At 44.6% G+C, this 20,274-nt stretch overlaps 1 protein-coding gene across 3 annotated transcripts in view; it reads right to left on the reverse strand.

The window, feature by feature from the left end:
- Nucleotides 1-712: 712 nt before the first annotated feature.
- CARHSP1 (calcium regulated heat stable protein 1) overlaps nucleotides 713-20,274 on the reverse strand; it is a 34,379-nt gene continuing 14,817 nt past the window's right edge. For 2 of the 3 annotated variants that reach the window (XM_026859051.1, XM_026859050.1), the window contains 3 exons: nucleotides 15,155-15,347; nucleotides 12,089-12,211; nucleotides 713-1,612 (listed from right to left, as the gene is read on the reverse strand). In XM_026859051.1, the coding sequence (XP_026714852.1) occupies nucleotides 1,450-1,612; nucleotides 12,089-12,211; nucleotides 15,155-15,327 (459 nt within the window). In that variant the 5' untranslated portion in view covers nucleotides 15,328-15,347 and the 3' untranslated portion in view covers nucleotides 713-1,449. Of the gene's footprint in view, nucleotides 1,613-12,088; nucleotides 12,212-15,154; nucleotides 15,348-15,589; nucleotides 15,614-20,274 lie in introns of those variants that run through there. The other variant, XM_026859052.1, reaches the window with a different exon arrangement.

Consider the following 20,274-nt stretch of genomic DNA (forward strand, 5'->3'; position numbering starts at 1 on the left):
TCGTTATAGTACACTAGGGTGTAATACAGGTACAGCTAAGATAAAACAAGTCATGGCAGCAGTTTCCAGCCTCCTTACAACAGGTCAGAGCCTGGAACAGATCATCTGCCATGAAAGAAGAGCATTAAGCACATTTCATGGCAGGGACCTCTGCAAACAGGCAACTGAAGTTACACTGTTTCACACAACTAATAGAAAATTATCATGCCGTCTTTTTTTATTGTGGGTTTTTTTTATTTGCAAAGTCAATAAAAATCCAGTTAGGAACATAGAGAAAAATGCTTCATTTAAAAAAAAAAAAAAAAAAGAGATGTGGAAGGCAAATAGGAACAGAACTAAGTTAGTTGCACTACAACTACACGAAATCTTGCAGGCAGAGAAGAGTCAGAGCAAGGGTGACCATATCACATCCTACCAAGCAAGTTTTCCAGGGAAACAGCTGGAGAAACTACTTCACCGAGACAGCTGAGCCTACTAAGCAACACACGGTATTTTATACACAGTCATCTGAACAGCACACAACTTGCTTTTTCAGCAGCACAGTTACTCTGCCTGCCCAGCGGAATACCATGGCAGACATTCAGCTATATGCAATCAAGAAGATCATCTTCAGCTTCATCTAAATTCAGACACAGTCAGAGACTATGAAGTATCCACTACTCTACAGCTTTCTACCACTTACCTTGAAGCACATTTTTTAAATTTTGGTTTGCTTTTTGCCTTTTTTTTTAATTTTAATACTGGCCTATAAAATCTGTTGCTAATCAACCCTCAAGGCACCTAAGTAAATTCACAAACAATCCAGGCTTTAAAACCACAATATCCCACACCTAGGCAGACATGCTGTTTGCAAAGGGTCTACCTGAAGGGCACCCAGCTGTGGCCATCAGAGCGTAACCACCAGATGGAGATTTTACACCCTGCTCTGTTTGTGAGCTTCCTTCCGCGAGGAAAACAAACAGCAGCAACGAACATTCTTTCTCTCTCTCAAGCCAAGGCATTATCGGCAGAAAGCGTACTCCAACCCCTCCAGAAGAGCAACTCAAGTGTTCACACACCGCCAGGGCCTTGGAGTTGTGCCTCTGCTATGAGCACCTGTGCTAGAAGAGCTCTCCTGCACACCTCTCCCCGATTCCCCTGGAATCAGTTCACAAGATAAAAGAAAAACCAAACCTCCCCTCCTCCACCGAGCACACAAACTAGGTCTCTTTAAAATACATTTTTTGTAAACACATTACGCTAGGGTTTTTTTTCATTAGCATTTGAATTGCTTTTTTTTTTTTTTCCCCCAGGCCAGCTGTTAAAACGGTAATTTTGGCCTGCTTCTGCTTTATTGACAATGCAGTATTTCCTCCTGCACAATACGTAGAATATTCTTAGGACAGGTCCCCCGCAGCCAGGTGTTAAGCAGCGACCACGCCGGCGGCAGCCGCGCTCCCTCTGGGAGGCTCAGGAGCTGACGACGTGCCCGGACCAGGTCTCGTGCTTGGTTCCAGGAGCCAGATGGGTGATCACCACCTCCACCGCCTGCAGCTTCTCGTTCTTCGGAGGGATGGTGCACATCTTGTAGGTGACCTCATCACCTGCCACAGGAACGTATTCGCCTTCGATACTGTGGATGGGAAGCTTCAGTTACTCCTAAGTCACGTAAACACTCTTACACTTTTGCAGCTTTTAAAAATTTTTATTGTAATGATTATCTTAGGTGCTTAAGATACTCCAAGTTTGTTTATGGAGCCCATCATCCACCAAAATTTTGGTTGTCTTGCAGAAAAATCCTAGGAAAACACTATAAATACCACCACCACGCTAAAATACCAACAAACAAACAAACACAAACAAAAAAAAAAATCCTCACAAAAAACCCAAACCAAATACAGAAAACTCACTCTAATATGCCTTAAAAAACAATCAGGTGAGCCCAGCCTTGGACAACATTTCTGTGAACCGTGCCATAGCCTCTTCCTCACTGGCAGCACTAGAGGGCAGGGCTGACACTGTTCAGCACTTCGTTTGGGGATCTGGTTTTTTAAACTATAGGAAGTTCGCAGGTTTTTTTAAATCTCCTCTCACTTAAGTTTTTGAAGTTTGAGTGGGGTTTTTTTTCTTTTTTTTTTTTTTAAGAAAGGTTATATCATGCCAGTCATTGATTTTCCCTTTGTGTTACTCCACCATAACACAGTTTGTCTGTGGCATGAAAAAAAAAAAGAGCCCCAGTAAGACAGTGTCAAATATTTCAAAATGACTTGCTGTGGAAAAAAAAAACCCACGGAGTTCTGTGACCCTGATGCGTTACACTGCAGAAACTCATCCTGCAGACAGGAATATTTCCAAGAGTCGCTCACTCCTGCCTAGCCTCTATCAGCGTGACGACGTGGGATGCGAGCCCTTCTCTGGAAACACTGGGAAAGGCAAAAGGGCTGTCACCTTCTGTGCAGAATGATGTACTGATGAAACAGAACTGCAAAGGGTAACAGCCTTCCTCACCTCTACCACTGTGTTCGAGATCAAAGCTTTTTAATAAAAATCCCAGCAGGCAGCAATGAAGACAGGCAGAGATGCCTTCCAACCTGCATTACCAAGATTCTCTGGCAGTTCAAAGGTTGCTACTGCACCTTTCTTTAAATATACCTACAAAATCCCATGCTCGGGGTCCCCTGCTCTGACAACCTAGGCTCTAGATTTCTTGTTGTTTGAGGAGGGGGTTTTTTTTCAGTGTTTTTCATCAGCCTTTAGTGTTTATCAGTTCACAAATACAATTATAAATTCGACTGGATGCCTAATTGGTATGACTTGTGTACTCAGGCTACACCGGGGGTAAGACTTGGGTTCAGGTGGCAGGAGGAGAAGCTTTCTAGGTCAGAAATTTGGCACACACAGTTGGGTTTGTTATTTGCCTTTGTTCAGAGCATACTGGGAACATGCACGACCCAGGAACTTTACCATACACGTGTTCCTGTTAATTGCAAGATTTTAGCAGTGCCCTTCATATCCACTCTTATGTTTTGACCTGTTACTGTTACCGCTTCTCTACTGCGGGACAGACTGGTAGGACTGACAGCAGGTAAATATACTGGCCCTTACTGCCAGCTGTAACTTCATACCACGTTTTGCTTCCCTCCCACAGTTATGCAGAACTTCTTGAGGTTCATCGCCTTGCACTGCCTCTCCCCCAGCTGGGCTGCCCCAGCTTCTGCTCCCCTCGGACTTGTTCATGGAGACTGCTGCTCAGAGAGCTGCGGCCCCAGGCTGTGGCTGAGCAGAAGCTGCCTGTACTCAGGGGTGAGACAGGGTAAGCACACGTGTACAAGGGAAGCTAAAACTGACCCATAAATTATAACTTCTCCCATGGGAAATTCAGAAGAAAAAAGTCATTGTTTGCTAACTGATTGTATCAACATGATATTGAAAATGCTCCTGTATCTAAATATGGATCTAGAACCTGCTAAGCAGAGTTAAAGGCATTCCCAAGGCCTGGGGCTTGAAACATGTCCTTCAGGCTTTATTTCCCTGGGCTAAACCCCTACTGCAGAGCTGCCTGTGACTGCAGGAATCAGACCCAAGAGGGCACGTCCCAAGCTGAACTCTTCAGAGCAGTGCCTGGGAAAACAGCAGTAAGTGGAAGGCAGAAAAAATATTTACAGAGAAGTCAAGGTAAAGCCTCCTTTATCAGATCTGACAGCCCTTTCCTCCCCACACAGGCTGATCCGACTGACCCTTATTTACTTTCAATGTCTCCAGGCCAACCTGTCAGCCCAGCCCTGCACCACACTGGACAGACTATGTTCAAGCTCCCGCATCTATACTCTTGCTGTGGCTGTCCCTCTTCAGTTATTGCCTTTCTTTATATTCCACTTCCCCCATTTTTAACAGATTTAATACAGTATTGCCACCAAATTCTCTTCAGTTTATCTTAACTTTGAAACAGAAGATTTCAAGTAAGGATAAGAAGATGTCACTTGTACTGTCACAGAGCCTGACAAGTGAACATGAAAGCCTGAGAAGGGACACCGGAAAGGGTCAAACCATGAGTGAAAATAGGAATTCCATGAACATAAAATGACGTTTTTCCAACTTCAATGATCCCTTGTTGCCAATAAAAAATGTTGCTCTTGAGCTAAAACCACATTGCCATGAGCAGTAACTCACAAGCCCCGCAGGATGTCAGGCCACCTGAGCAAGACAGCCTCTTTCAGTGGAAGGCAATACAGCACAGGCATTTTATCCTGTGGAAGGAACACGGGACTAGCAAAACACAGCGAGCAGAAACATTTCCCAGCTCAGATGTAATGAAGGCAGACAATACGAGCTGAAGCGGAAAGTCTACACTGACTCAAATACAGCTGAGCCACCGAAACGAGCCGTACTGAAACATGTTTCTTCATGTGGCCTCAAGCACTGGGACCAGCTGCAGACAGTGTTTCAGGGAGCAGAGAAGTTACGTGGGGCTGGAACTGAGGCAGCAGCTCCTCTTGACATTACAGCCGCCCACTTCACAGCCCCGGGTACTGCCTTTGATCCCTGCACAGAGGATGAACACGCACAGCGAGGGGTAAGCTCAGAGTCACCACTTCGCCGGCATCAAATGAAACGGATGCCCTGCCCAGGAAGGGATCTCGTGTTTGGCTGAGAGTTTTTTTTTTTCTAACAAACAGGAACCTTACATGTTCTTTAAACGCTCTTGTAGAACAGGATGAGATGCAGTTAGCGAAATAAACATTTGAAATCTGCAAAAGGTATCAGTGGGTATGGTCAGTGTAGAAGGAAAGTGGATTCACACTGTCTCCTGAAGCACCAAAGACGTGCCAATACACAAAGGCAGGGTTTTAATGTCCTGAAAAACAGAGATAAATTAGATGTCACTTGAATCTTCACATTCAAGTGAGAAGTACAGCTTAAGTGCTAAAAAAAGAAAGATGAGTGTTTTGTTGGGGGTGAGTTTGATTTAAAATTGAAATATGAATATATACCAGGATGGGTTCTGGTAAGGAAGGGGTTGTAGATATACTGATTACCAAAGTGGTCCTGTTTTTTCCAAGAAATTAAGAACAACTGCATCAATACACACAGAGAAATGGAATGCCTAACGTACGATGGGCTGCAGTTAGAGAGAGGAGAAGCCAAGGGACTAGCCCACACTGGAGGAGTCTCAGCTACCACTGAAAGGCACTGCATCCCTCAGCACTTGTTAGATGACTCTTCAGGGTACTCTCTAGGGTCTGCACAGGGTGGGGGGAAAAACAAACCCAAAACATTTGCTGACCCAAATTTCTTACACTTGAATCATGAGGTTAATTACTCCTGTCCTTTCTACTAACCAGATGACATTAGCCCTAAAAATCTGCCAAGCCCTAAACATTACCCATAGAATTACACTTTTCTCCACCAGAAAACACTTCTTACAGGGCTGAGCATTACACTGACAGCATCAGATCCTTTCTTGGTTTCTTTCCTTAACCAAACTAACTACGAGAGACTGAAGCTTGTGATAAAACCTCATTCAACCCCAATAATGGCTTCTTCTCATCCCCTGGTTTGTCCTACTTCTTTCCCTGCTTGTTGAGGTGACCTTACCCATCAAGACCAGGCCTGTCCTTTGCATCGCTGTGTAAAAAAAGGTTGTGGCCACAATCAGCTTGAATTTAATTTTCTGCTTTTGGCCTTCAAACGTTTCTCCCACAGATCAGATATTCTTTTCTTCCCTGCAGCTTTCTGATGACCAGTTATTCTTGGTGCTTACTGAATAGGAGACTATTAACTCATTGCCCCCAGTGCACATGAAAAGCAAGGGGACAAAGGTCTTAGTTTGCAGCCTGAGCAAAACCCGTTTGCCAACAGTGTTCCCAGCACAGTGTTTGCCCACCAAATGCTACTTCTGGCATAGATGCAGCCTTCCTCCAGCACTGTTATCACTACATGATGCTTGGAAGCAGGAACAAACAACATCCAGACCGTGCAGTACTTCTGGTGGTGTCAAGAAAGCACAACATAATGGCACTTGAAAGATGATGAGATGGTATGGCACTGGAGGCAGAGCCCTATACAAAGCTGCGGGAAGATCCTCCATCAGGAAGCAATTGCCTTAAGCGCTGGGAGGGAAATGAACTGGAAGAGATCTGAGAGAGTAAACAGAGATCTTGGAACAGATTCAGCCTACAACAGCCACTCTATATACAAAACAATACAAGTTACCTTGATAATTTGGTAGAGGAAGTTAAATATGGACTTTTAAAAATGTTATACATTGATTAAATATTTTTAGATCTGTATTTTTTTTACTTTTACCCTAACTATATATTAAACATTGATCTGGAGAAAAGTGAAGATTTCCACTGCTATTTAAGAGACTTGTATGCACATTCTATTCAAAATAACGGGTATCTATGTATCCAGGAATTTTAAGACACTTCAACAAATTCAGCTAAAAATAAATGCTTTCCTGATGTTAGTGTTGGGAGCGAGACACAATAGAGGGAGTTTTAGATTATCCAGCAACTCCCATTTCCCAGCTCAGCGCCAGTTGGGTACAGTGGAGCATTTATCCTGCACTATTTTTAGGGCACTGGGAGGTTATTAGGAAATTACCTAAATAAGGAATGTTCTAGTTCTTCCTTCTCACAGCTGCTATTCATATTCCAGGGCTCTAGTTAAACCTCTTGAGACAAAAACTAAGTCACATGGAAACATTTCCGAACAAGAGTTTTCAGTGAATTCACAGCCTTGCTGGTCAACAAGCCTGCCACGATCACACCACGTAGCTGCTTCCCATGGATCAACGGGCCGTATTATCTTGTGGGCTGCTTAAAGCTCATTTAACACCTCAACACACCTCCCAGGAAACCTGTATTTTTATTATACAGCAGGACAGGACAGAATGAATTATTATGAGTTATTAATCCTGAATGCCCTCCCATGCAATCCCAAGGTAAGCTGACAGCTCCAGCGTTCATCAGCAAAGCCAGCAATGACCTTACCAAGCCAGCTGGTAAGGGAAAGGAGAAGCAGGGCTGCCTTTCACCCACTAGTCACACTCGTAACCGGGACAGAAAAGTGTGAAAGAGGTCTGAACATGGAAGAATGCCAGCTGTTAATATCCAAGCTCTCTGCTACGGGACTGCCCCAGTCTCTGTGCCACTGCAGAGAGATCTTCCCAGAAGCTGCCTTGTCTAGGACAGACGCTCCACTTCCCTCCCAGCACAGAGGATGCATCATCCTCTTGCCCAGTTCTCTACTGAGATCTCTAGTCTTGGGTCTTTAGTCCATGTCCAGGGATAGTTGTGGCTCTATATCCACTTTCAACAGCTAGTTCAACACCAGGCAGCACACCACACACCATGAGGAAGAAACTGGCCATCACAAGAGGCAGAGCTTGCCAACGATGCCTGTGTGGACTCAGTCAGAGGTACAGAAAATGCTTGTTCCTGCAAGCATCTAACTTGAATCCTGTCATGATAATACCTACTGTTTGCATCTGGAAACCAAAGCCCAGGCCAGTTACGTTCTGTGTCCACTAACCACAAAGAACATCCATCCTCAGGTGGCCACAGTCTTCTCCAATGCCCACTGTCTGGCTTGCAGGTAGACCGTAGGTCTTGGTTTTGATTTGTTTATATCATTTAGGTGGAGATTCTGGGAAGGTTTTGCTACAGTCACAACCACAGCAAGCGGCATCTCCCACGTGCACCCATGCAATGTGAGTTTTCTGAGCCAGCTCGGGGGGTGTGAGGAACCCTTAGGAAAGGCTATCCATGTCCTATTCATTTGCAAACCCCTCTCAAGTAAGATCTGTTATTCTGCTGCCTCTCCTCCCCCTCACCCCAGATAATCTACTTATTTCAGACGCTTCAACAGATGCGGAAAGGCATCAGAAAGAGAGCATGTCAGGAAGGAAGTGTGCAGCCCAAAGCAGGTATGTCAAAGAGGTTTAAGCATTTTGAAGGAAATCAGAAAGCTCAGATTTGACTCCCAGCAGCAGTCAGTTGCAGCCTCTGTTTTGCTGCTAGTTCACAGAAAAGGCAGAAAGGCCACAAGGTTTATTCTCTCACCTCAGATTCAGCTCTCTGTTTATAATTAACAGTTCATTTCCAACCCATATTTTTACAGCCCACCAGAAGAACAGCATCACATAAGAGCCAGAAGAAGAGATGTGGCATTAATGCTTTCCATTAAACATAGTAACGTGGCAGAAAAATCAGAGGAAAGAAAGAAGTGTGACAAGATCTCTCAACAGACACGAAAAGCTCAAAGCTCCTCAGTGCAGCAGGACAGCAGCAGGGGCACAGCTGGGTTCCTCCCTGCAGGGGGATGCTGCTGATGGTGCACCTCCAGCATAACCAGAAACTGAGATGCAACAGCAGAATGGGACCATATCCCCCCCCACCCCCGGGAGCCCAATGAGAGACCACTTCTGTTCAATACTCCCAAGTTACAGGCACTATAACGCCCCAAGATCACAACACAATGCACGAGCAAAGCAAAGCAAACTCCAGGGACCCAAGGGTGCTGTGTGCCAACCTCCCGCAGGCAGTATAGCAGCAATTCTCCAAAGCCATCTTTAAGCACGGGGTCAGGAATCCAGCCTGAACAACAGCCTCAAGGCCTCTGCAATGCAGCGTTTTCCCCTTCAGAGCAGAGTACTACCAAACTGCAGAAAACCCACAAGCACTGCACATGTTTTTTCTGTTCCATTAAATCAGCTGCTTTTGCAAAGTAAAATCTTTTTAAAGAGGGAAAAAAAAAAAAAAAAGTGCGGTCAGTCATTCGTCACTGCTCTCTGGTGAACTACCTCCTTGCCTTGCCCTTGCAGCTACACAGGCTTCAGGCCAAATCCCAACCAGATGCAAAAATCCCAGAGCGTCCTACTCCCAAACACACTGGGGAAAGCAGAAGAGTGGGATTCTTAGGCAGTGCTCTAAAGCACATCATTTGATCTGCTGCTACAGGCACCCGCCCCCTCCTTGGTCCGTGCCCTCAGGACCCCCTCTGGAAGGCTGATATGAACGTGGCTGTACAGAGAGCAGCACAAGGCAGGGGGCTCAGCACCCAGAAGGGCAGGGATTCCCCATCCACTCTCCGGGAATGTGTCACGTCTACAGGAAGAGTGGCAAGAGCAAAACTGAAGCCACCAGAGCTGTTCATTTCAGTAACAACCAAACCAGCTCGTATTTGTGAGTTGACTTACTCCCGCTGTGAAACAGCGGAGGAGGTAAGATAACGAGAAGGATACGGTCCTCAGAACTGATGCTACACTAACACCATCAATTTGGTGACAGTGGATCATGATACAGGCTGGTGGAAAGGAAAGCATTAACAGTACGCATCACTATTAAAAAGGTAATCAAGGGCTTTAAAAAAAAAAAATTCACTCCAGGAAAATAAATTTGCATTTGCTTCCAGCTTTCCATAGACATTATGTGGAATTACCATCTTAGCAACTCCCCCATCCCCATGCTTGCCAACTAGGGTTTTACACTCACTACTAGCAAGCACATTTTGTTTTCTGTTCTGGAGAAGGGCGAAGTATTAAACTGAGAAAAAAACAAAATCACACCACATTCAACGAGCCATAACATTTTCCTAGTACTATTGTTTATACCAACTTGAGAAGTGTTTCCAATCCACACAAGGAAGCAGGACTCGCTGTGCACGCAATGCAGAGAGCAGCAGTGAGCCTGTGGCGGGTGCCTCCGCGCGGGGCGGCCGGGGTGTGAGAGCCCTCGGGCTGCCCCAGGGCTCGTCTTGGCAGGCAGGATCGGCCGCTCCGGCCCGTGAGCTGCCTCTAACTCACCCACCTTGAGCACTGGTGGCATTGCAGTTGTGGTACGGGGCTTCAGCTGCAGATGCTTTTGTGCTGGGGGGGTTTTGGGTAGCAGGGGAGGGAGTTAGAGTGGTGGCCCCTTGTGAGAAGCTTCTTGAAGCTCCTCCAGCTCCAAGTTCATTTACCTGCTGCAGAGATAGAAGGAGCAGCAAAGGGCCATGCTAAAAGCAAGGGAGATGTCAGTTAAGTATCAGAAACAAATAAAAGCCAGGTGTGTTAATGACAGGAAGAGATTGCCTCTGGCACCACAACCAAAATCACAGCATACAAAAAAAAAAAATGTTCTTCATACTGTGATAAAGGATTTCAGTACAGGAGACAAGTGGGAGTCTTAAATAGCCAAACAGAAAACCACCACTGGAGTTTTTAAGAATTCTAGCTGATTGGAGGGGGTTGGAGAAGTTAGTTCATCCAGATGTGAGTACTGTGGTTTGGGCCCAGAAAGATGTGTTGGGCCATAGGAGTTGGGGAACACCTGAAAGATTAGTTCACTTCTTGTACAGACAAACAAAGGGCAGCCCCAATCAAAAAGTAATCTCTAGGGTTTTAAAAGGGTTAATTTCACATAACTGAAGAAAATTTTACAAACTAATTGGAAGAGAAAATGTAGAAGAAAAAAAACAAGACAGAAAATAGACAGTTCTTTAAAAAGAATTCCTTAGAGAATTCACATTTCTGTGAGACAGCTGTTTTAACTAAACCCTTGCTAATCAGTAACTGTACAGGTCAGGTCAGACTAGATGTTCACAGTAGAATTTTTAAATTGTGATATAAGAAATGTTATTTTTAATTTATGCAGGAAGTAAGAAGAAAATGTGCATTTGCATTAGATGAAGGAAAAAGAAGATATTAAATAACATTCCCTGGGGTTGAACACATAAGTCAGAGCACTCAGCCCATTTGCACCCATGAGACCTAAAAAGCTTTGGCTTGCCAACGCCCATCACACAGTAACATTTCATAAAACTGGACAGAAAGCCAAGGTACTCCTCCTCCAAGGACACATGCTACACACACAAGCAGGAAAGAGAACTGGGGCAATGTGAGTAACTCGGGTAAGACTTTTGTTGACTTATCACTGGATAACCACTCCAAACAACAAATAAGGATTATACAGCTTCAACACTATAGACTAAAATCTGGTGACAGATCTAAAAGAGGTTCCTGGAGAATAAACATCGAGCAATCTTAATACATGCCCTCAGAGACCAGTTTCAGCCCCAGTGCTGGTCGACATCTCAATCTAAAAACAAGCACAAAATTGTCACTTAAACCTTGCAGATTAGACAAGCAATAAATGGCAAAGACAGTGCAGTCACGGAGCGTGACCTGGCTCCCCTGGCAGGCAGGGCCTGTCCAGGGAAGACGTGCTGCAGCGCAACCAAATATGAAGTCATACATGTAGGAATGCAAGCGCTGCTGTCGGGGATGCCAGGCTGCATCTGGGACTGCACTGCATCTCTGACCCTGCAAAGGGTGCTGAGGTCAGAGCAGATAAACAACTCAAAGGACTAGGGCTCATGCTATTACGGGATGTACAGAAAGAGAAATAGAGTGGGAATCCAGAGATTTTTATCTCTATACACTGAAAGCATGTGTGCGGTTTATTGTTTTAAAATTATATTTAAATTCTACAGCACACTTAGAAAAGAGATAAGAAAGACTCTTTTAGACTAGAGAAAAAATTCTCAGTGAGGGATCTGAAGAGGTTAATCTGTTTAGTTTATAAAAAGGTAGATTCAGAGGCGATGCTTCTCAGTGTGTTCAAGGCAAAAAAGTGGAGGTACTAATGAAACCTTTAACAGAGAAAGCTTTAGCTGCTCCAAACTGAAACTAGAGGAATTCAAGGAAGAAACAAAGTACAAGTTTTCTTAACAGTAAAAGTAATTAACCTTTGATACAAGCAATGCAAAGTAAAAGTAGCAAATTTTCAGTGTTACAAATCTTTAAATTAAAACTGGATACTGCATAGATGATTTGTTTCAGGTAAAATTTGTTTTTCAGGTAAAATTGTTTCAAGTTTCTGGATCTGGGTGAAACTGCACAGTTTATACTAAAATTTGACAGGATTGTCTAGTTTTTAACTCAACAGATTTATAGTATTACAGGAAAAGAACAGCATCATCTATTGCTGCCAGTAACATCCGCATAACTCTCTGCTGAGATAAGGGTGACAGATTATAAATCATTCTTGCATCTGAAATGTCAGAAGCATTCAGTAATTAAGGCAAACCAAACCTCCAGCCTTCCTTGGCCACCCAGACGACTTACTCAGAGATGTGTACGAAGATGTCAGGCCCTCCGTCCGCAGGGGTAATGAAGCCATGGCCTTTGGAGCGACAGAAGCATTTACAGACACCTTTGTAGATGGGACCCTCCGATGCTCTCACGGTTCTGCAAAAGCAAGCACAAGACGAGGGGTTCATCGCTGAGCACAGATGCGACCGCTTCCAGTCGTGTCAGCCAGAGCAAATGGGCACAACCGCCCAAATACTCACTCCCAGTGACTATACTCCTCTGTAGTAACTGCTTAATACCCAGTTTCACACACTGCACATCTTTTGCCTGTAGGCTTTTTAAGGGAGATAAAGGTGATGAAGATGTTTACTGGCATTATAAACCATCAGTTGCCATCTTTAATCCAAATGCTGTATCACCCTGCCAAATTTTCTTTTGGACACTATATTAAATGTAAGCATCTTACACTTTTCATGAGTTCAGGAGTAGCAACGTACAGCTAGGTGGTGTATGTGCTTGCACAAATTTAACAGTAAGTGTGTGCATGCGGTATCAAGAGAATGCAGTGCATGAACACATGAATAAATGCATACACATGCAGGTTCATACATCTACACGCACCCCTTCTGCATGCATGTCTAGCATTAGCTTGCCAGATAGGATCCATGAAGTCAGTATTTCACCTCCAAATGACTGCAGCTGGGTACAAAGCCTAACTGGTATGCACAACACCAACCCTCAACATCAATCTCCTCCTCCGCTGTATTTTAAAATGAGACGGATGTGAAGACAAACCTTTGGGATGACTGACTTACTGCCATCAAGAAAAACAACCTGCATGAACTATGACCCTCCCTGAAAACTGTGTGATTAAATTATTTTCCCCATCAAATATGCTGAGTTGAATCTCCAGGGATCCAAACTCACTCAAATACTTTCATTAATGAAGCCAACTGCTTTAGACACCTTATGGGGTTAACGCAGAGGAGTTCCTAGATCAGGACCTTCTCATGCTGATGACTACCCAGTAGGTTGCTTCCACGTTAGAAGAGAATTTTTGGTGCAATTCTTCAAACTCAGTGATTGTGTTGCCACTTGGTTACATGCATTATGGCAACTTTGACACTGCTTTCCCAAATGTTTAAAAGTTTACTGAAGTCTAAATAAAAATAATTAAAACATGTGGTAATAGCTCTGATCCTTAGCTCTGTTCCTTAAGTCAAACTAACACTAAAAGAAATACAGTTGAAAGTGCTAAAAGAAGGAAGAAATCTCCATTAAATAATTTCATTTCCAGCTCTGAAAAGCTGTTGACACACCTGACCCCACAATGCTTGTTACACAAAGCTCTCACTGCCCTAAATAAGCCATTAAAGTTCAATTGTGTCTTTCAAGGAGATAAAGCACTGTAGGGGATAAGGCCCCATACTTGCAACAAACTAAAGTTAAATAATCCCACTGAACAAGCCCCTGCCTGTCACATCCATCTTTTGTACACAACTGAGGGGCCAGAGCTCACCTAGAGCTCCTTGTGATTAAAGAGGACGCAGAAAAAAAAAAAAAAAGTGCAATTTTGATTTTCAGGGCAAACAAATACAGCAAGATCCCTACACTAATTAACAACTAAAGACCTCTGGAAGACAAATAATAAATTCTTTAGTTTTGTAAGAACCAGTCTAGGATTAACAGTTGAGAAGAATTACAAAGAGTTCATTATTAACACAGCACTGAGGCAAGCTATCTTGGAATAGCTTTTCAAGGGCAATCCCAATTATCAAGTCAATTATGATCCTTTTAGCAATCTACTTCCATTACAAACTTCAGGGCATATGAAGGCTTTTGGAACTGACAACGTATAAATTTTTCTTCTGCTGCTGCTCTTTTTTTGCCTCGTTTCGAATACAGAAGTAATAATCTGAAGCATCACTGAGACTGATGCTATTTAAATCTGCACGGGTAACTCTTGAAGAAAAGAGCTCTGGGTAACATTGTAAGAAGCAAAAAGGCAAAAGCATGCCAACTAGATTAAGTGGCACAAAATAGGCGAGCTGCAGGTTTGAGATTTTATTTCCACAATGTTTCACTCAGCACTGCCAGACCTCAATTACACAGAAATAATTGCAAGATTGTGGCAGAAATGCAATGGATTGACCACAGGAACAAGTTACACCCTCAGACCCTTATTCAAAAGCCACTGAGATTAACAAAGAAGCCTGCATCGCCTTCTGCAGGTCAGCACCTCACTGGGAGGCCCATCACAGGCACTGGGAATTTCTTGCAATGGCCAAACCTTGCAACACCATCCTAGGCTGTGGAGGAGTCCCCTTTGGGGAGGGGTGGGCTTCCAGGAGCCTGCACAGCACCACAGCAAAGCTCAGGGAAAGACAGCTCTGCTGTAGGATCACTACCTCAAATACAAACAGCAGTTTTATGGAAAAACTCATACAACCTTGGAGAATCGTAGATTAGGGTTTGTACCTTGAAAATCAACATCTTTTACAGGTATATTTGAGCAATCTTAAGATAGAGATAAGAAAGCTTGAACAGGAAAAGGAAACAATTCCTCTGAAAAGTGACAGGGTCATGGACCATCCCTAAAATGTAACCTAGCTGATGGTAGCATAGGTGTCAGGACTGAAAGAACTAAAAACTCCAGTGAGGTCTGGTCCAGTGCTTCAGGGGCAGTAAGAAGAGAAGTCATGCCAAAAGAGGAGGTGGAGCTGATGAAGAAACACCAACAGGAACTGGTCCTGAAAGCCACAACCCAGCGTCTGAAGTGAAGCAAAGCTTCAGACAAGAAACTCTGTCTTGAAAAACCTCAGTGTTTTCCCTTCCGTGTAAAACTCTGGACTTAAAGAATGGAAAGGACTTTGAACAGCCTTTATGCAAACAGAGCATTGAAAAACTACAGGCAATTTGGACTAAAAGTCTAGTGTCATCAGAATTTATTGGAGAAGAGATAACAGTAAAATACCAAAGCAACTTTCAGATACAACCACCTCCCCGCCCCAACTCCCTTCACCTCGGCAGGGGCTGATCATTCTGCCCAAAGGCAAACATTTGGTTGTGACTGTGAAATGGAGGTTTCCCAGTACTCACGCTGAGAATGTCCTGGTCCGTCGAGTGGGCAGCGGGCTGGGGATGAGGTACCCTCTCATGGGCGAGGGGGAGCGATCCCTCGCCCTGCGGTTTTCAGGCAAATGGAGAGAACTGGGTGAGGATGGAGAGGTGGGGGTCTGCTGCGAGGCGGATGAAGTGGGCTCAGAAGACATTCCTGATGCCTAAGAAAAGCCTAGAGAGAGGAAGACATCTGATTTAGCCCAAAATGAGAACTGTCGTAGAAGGCACAAATTCTTCAGCTGATGATTTTGTAAGAATACGACTCACTTCCTGCAGACGTACACGCGGACACAGTTGCACCAAAATCTCTGTGTCAACGAGTTAATTTTTAAGTTTATTTTTAAATCTCACAGATTTTGTAAGATGTTTGAGGAAGCTCCACTGAAAACAGATTACTTCACAACTAACACTTACTTGCTTACTCCTGCCTCACTCACAGGCAATGGCTCCTGAGGCAGAGCTCAGCCCCAATACCAGCTGCTCCATGCAGCTCCCAGGCAGATGGGGTTTGACCACTGACAGCACAGAGGAGCCTCCTGCATCTGCACACAGACACACGTTACAGGAAACAAACACTAAAAGAAGAAATGCTGAAATAAAGGCTGCACCTCCACTGCTGGAGGTTAGTTTCGTGGCGCAGTCACCAATGCTAACTTCGTTGCTGCTGCTCAGCTACCAGCGCAGCTCTGTCAGAGTTTGTAACACCTTCTGCTTGACTGCAAGAAGAAAATCATGCAAGCCCTCCTTAATTCACTTCAGAATCAGACAGTTAATTTACTCTGCCATGTACAGAAACACGGACAAAGCTGGGAGGCGGTGGCTGACTGCAAGGAGGTGGCCCCTCCAGCCTGTAGACATCTGGCAGACCCAGCAGTCCCCTTTGGTAGATCTGAGCCTGCTACAATCTTCCAGCAACTGGGAAGTAAAATAGTCCACATTTGTGTTCAGACCCCTTGCAGCCCAAGTCAGATTTGCTGTTATTCACCCCTACAGAGGAAGCAGAAGGTCCCTTTCTCAGCACACAACAAGCAAAACTCACAGAATCCACAGAAAGGAGGACTGATTAGAAACAGCAGCACTTCTACACACACGGATGCATGGCCTACAGGTGCAGCAGTGACAAAAAGAAGATAACTCAATCAGCACTGCTCTGGTACTACTGTGAAAGTCCCCATCCACATCGGAAAGGGAACAAGCTGTACAAAAATCAACCAATAATCCACCACACTCTTATTTCATACAAATATCCAGTTATCTGGGTATCTGGAGTTAGCAAAAAGTGCTGTGATCTGGGTCAATAGCAAGAAGGCAAGAAAAGCTGCCTTTAAGATCAATAGTTTAATTGAACTGAAATCTCTCATATCCATTATGCACCCTCCTTTTGACACCCACACTCCCCAGCCCATGAATTATGGAGTGGATCCTTCACATGACATTTGAGAGATGCAGCCTTCTTGTCAATGACAAATTCCCATTATTCCTTCCCGAAACTAAGGACTAAAATTAAAAAAGGCCTCTTAAGAATGAAGTCACCAGGGAACAAAAGCTTTTGTGTTTAATTGCTCAGGGTGCTGAGAAGGTAAAAGTGGATAGTTATGTTCCCTCATGTACCAGCTTGAGCTGCTTTCCACATTGTTATGAAGAGCAACAATTCCACTGAAAACAAAACCACAGCTTTATGGTTGGTGTTTCAAATACGGATGGTGTTTGCCATGCATGAGCTAAAGCCCAGATCAGCACCATGGCACAGCTCAGCTGAGACTGAGATGGTTACACCAAAGGGACAGCATTTTCCAAACTTCCTCCAAAGAGACTCAGCTGGTACTGAGGAAGTCTCCTCAGATTTTGAAAGACCTCTCCTTTGGGTGCCTCGCTTTCAAGGGATGCATGTTTGACATAGCAGGACTATAGTACAGGAAAAATAAGAGCGAATAAAATATTTTCCTAGTAACTCAGTACACATGGTCTGGCCTTTGCACAAGTGAAAATGCAGCTTTCAGAATCACACGCTTTCTCGTGTAATCTAAACACAAACCAGCTTGTCAGGTGACAAGCAAAACGCAGAGCTATTCACCCATCCACAGCAATGCAGTGGAGCCAACCACAAAGTACTGCCCATCCCCTTCCTCAAACAAGGGTAGAGAGGCAGGAGAATTTTCCCTCCTTTCTTTAAACCACAGATGAACCACAAAAATAGTTACAAATAAGGAAGCCTAAATGGAGCTAGAAGTGTGCTAACGTACGTTATTGTTCCCATTTAGGCTATTTTTGTGCCCTCTGCTCCGTAAACATAAAATAAAACAGTGATGTAGAACATTCAGTGCCATTTCACTGTACAAATACCCTTTTTGTTCTCTGCCCACGGGCAAAGTGGATGAATGGCCTTGACTCTCATAATTTCTATTACACAAGTCCTAAATCGTGATCAGAGCTCGACGAGAGCTCACACACGAACGCACGCAGCTGGAGGCAGCCAGGAGCAGCTACGCTCGACTTCACACCCGCCGAGCACAGCTCAGAAGAGGACGGGATGTCAACGAGCAGGGAGAGGCTACGCTCCAGCTCAGCAACAGCCCATATGGGCATGGATGTTGTACCACGGCACGGGCAAGTGCACCGGCACATCCGTTTGCCTCTTGGGCTTCTCCAACAATCGTAAAAATCAAAGGTAATGAAAAGGACTGGCCACTGAATTACCAAGTTTTACCGTGGGCACTGCACACAGCGGGATGAGAGCAGCTCCTGCCTAACCTCCGCTCATCTTTCTCAGAACAGATCCCTTCGTCTGAACCTTTCTGAAGGCAAAGGCAGAGTTTCACAATTTCAGTTTGTTCTGGTGTGGTCACTGTCTTGACGTTGTTCGTACAGGGATTAACTCACTTCCACTGGCAGCACGCTTGGAGGAGCAGAACCTCTGTCCCCGCTTGTACGCACAGCCGGAGCCTGGGCAGTGCTTCTGCAGGCAGCCTACAGCAAACACTCAGACCGAAACCCCACACCCCCAGCCCTCCCAGCCTTCCCCTTCACACTGGTTTTGCTTTCCAAACGCAGTTACTGGCAGTCTCCAAAGATGCTTTTCAGACGTTATCCTGCATTCTGAACTGACCCTCTGCAAATCAAAAATCACCCTTGGGACTCAGACAGCTGCCTACCAGCCCTTCCTCAGCAGCCACAAATACTCTTTGTGATTAGCTGGACAAACCTACTTTCTTACACGAGCCCACTACCTCCCAGACTGTTTCCATTAGTTTTCCCACGTCTCCAGTCCAGCCACCACTCTCCACCTCCCCACAGCAAGGAAGGCATCGCACGAACCCCAGACAGCACGAACAGAGCATCCCACCCCGAGCTTCTCACCAGCATTCCGCTTGCTGTGCCTCGTGTGAAGGCAGCCAGGACTTCACAGCAGCAAATCAGAGCTACAAAACCCCAGCAGCATGAGATACCAGCTACAACAGAGATGAGGGACAAAACAGTCCCTCTTCTGCTTGAGCCAGCAAAACATTTGCTGTCTGTATTTACAGACTGAATGTAACAAGATGCAAGGTGGTGATATTTTCAGGTTTTTTAGGAAACTCCGACCATGTGCTTTTACATTACCCTTAAGTCTGGCCATATTTTAACATGCATCATCTATCTTTAACCAACTTGATTTTTTTTTGTTTTGTTTTTCAACTGTAGGTGTGCAAACTGAAATATAAATAAAATAATCACAGAAGCATCGTGGAAACAATAGACTAACTCAACATTTCAAATAAAAAAAAAAAATATATACTTCTTTTACCATACTTCTTTTCAGAACAATTGGACAATGTGTACACAAAGAGACCCCAAAATGTCATCTGTAACAGGTGACCTACAAAGCACAGAGTGCGATATACGCAGAAGAAATTTCTGAAATTCTCCATAAAATACTACACAAAAAAAATCTACTGAAGTAATTAAGGTTGGGGGTATGTAAGTGGTACCATCATTTCTCTATATATCTATACACTCTTTTTCTGTTCTTCTTTAAGTCTACCCTATACCTCTAAAAGTACCCTAAAAAATAGCAGTTTTGTGGAAGTTACCCATTCTGACCAGCACAACACTACCACAAAAATCTAGCCTCACTTCTAATTAAAGAAAATGCCTGGAAAAAAGTCCAAATGGACAGGGCAGAGTGTCAGATTCCAGGAAATTTCTCCGCCTATGAACAGTTTCTTTTTCACACAACAGACAGTGTAAGATCTCCAGCAGGCACAGAGCTCATTCCCAGGAAATGCTCTGCATGCTTCAGTGCTCCAGCACAGAGAAAAAGCTTTCCAGCCTCCTTAGCCTGGAAATGACGCTGTCTGGAGGAGCTGCTTTCAGAAGGTACCACGACGGTCTGTGAACAGGATAGCACTGGCCACACATGCCTGGAAATCCAGACCTTTCCTCAAAGGGAGAGAGAGGTTTCTGTACCCCGAGAGCAGCTGCTTTCAGCTGGGTTTTTCTAGAAGTTAGCTCTTCCAATTCAACCTCTAAGAGGAATGTGGACATCTGAAAAATGTTTGTTTTCTGGGCTTCCCTTGAATTTAGAAACAACATCAAAAACTCTTTTTAAGTGATGCCCTTTTAAATCTCCTGGTTTCCAAATTTATTCTACACAGCAGCATTTCTTTCCTTCTCTAAGGAAGCCACGCAGATAAACCCCTGAGCTTTGCCTGCTCTTCTGCTGACAGCTACAAGCTCTTCTCAGCGAGAGAAAAACCACGGCTCGATGGCACACGCTGAGCACTAGACACTGATACTGCTCCAAAGTGCCCTCTCCCAACAGTATGTACTCTTCTCTCATCTACTGAGAAAGTGAAGACAGGACCCTCTGCTCCACACTTACTTTGCCCTGAAGGAGGAGAGGAACTGGGGTGCCTGGCTCAGCAGGGTGCCCCCCAGTTCTTCTAGAGCAGCTCCCTGGCAGCTCTCTGAGACACCCGAGCACCAGGCCACAGCACTGTCCCCACCTGTAGTTTCTTTCCAAAGCACTTTTTGGCACTCAGACCCCAGTGTACACAAAGATCCCAGTGCCAGAGAGCACCCCAGCACTCCTCCTGCGTCAAACACTTACAAAACGCACA

The sequence above is a fragment of the Athene cunicularia genome (genome assembly GCF_003259725.1).
Source record: "Athene cunicularia isolate RWA chromosome 14 unlocalized genomic scaffold, athCun1 chr14_part1, whole genome shotgun sequence".
Lineage (NCBI taxonomy): Eukaryota > Metazoa > Chordata > Aves > Strigiformes > Strigidae > Athene > Athene cunicularia.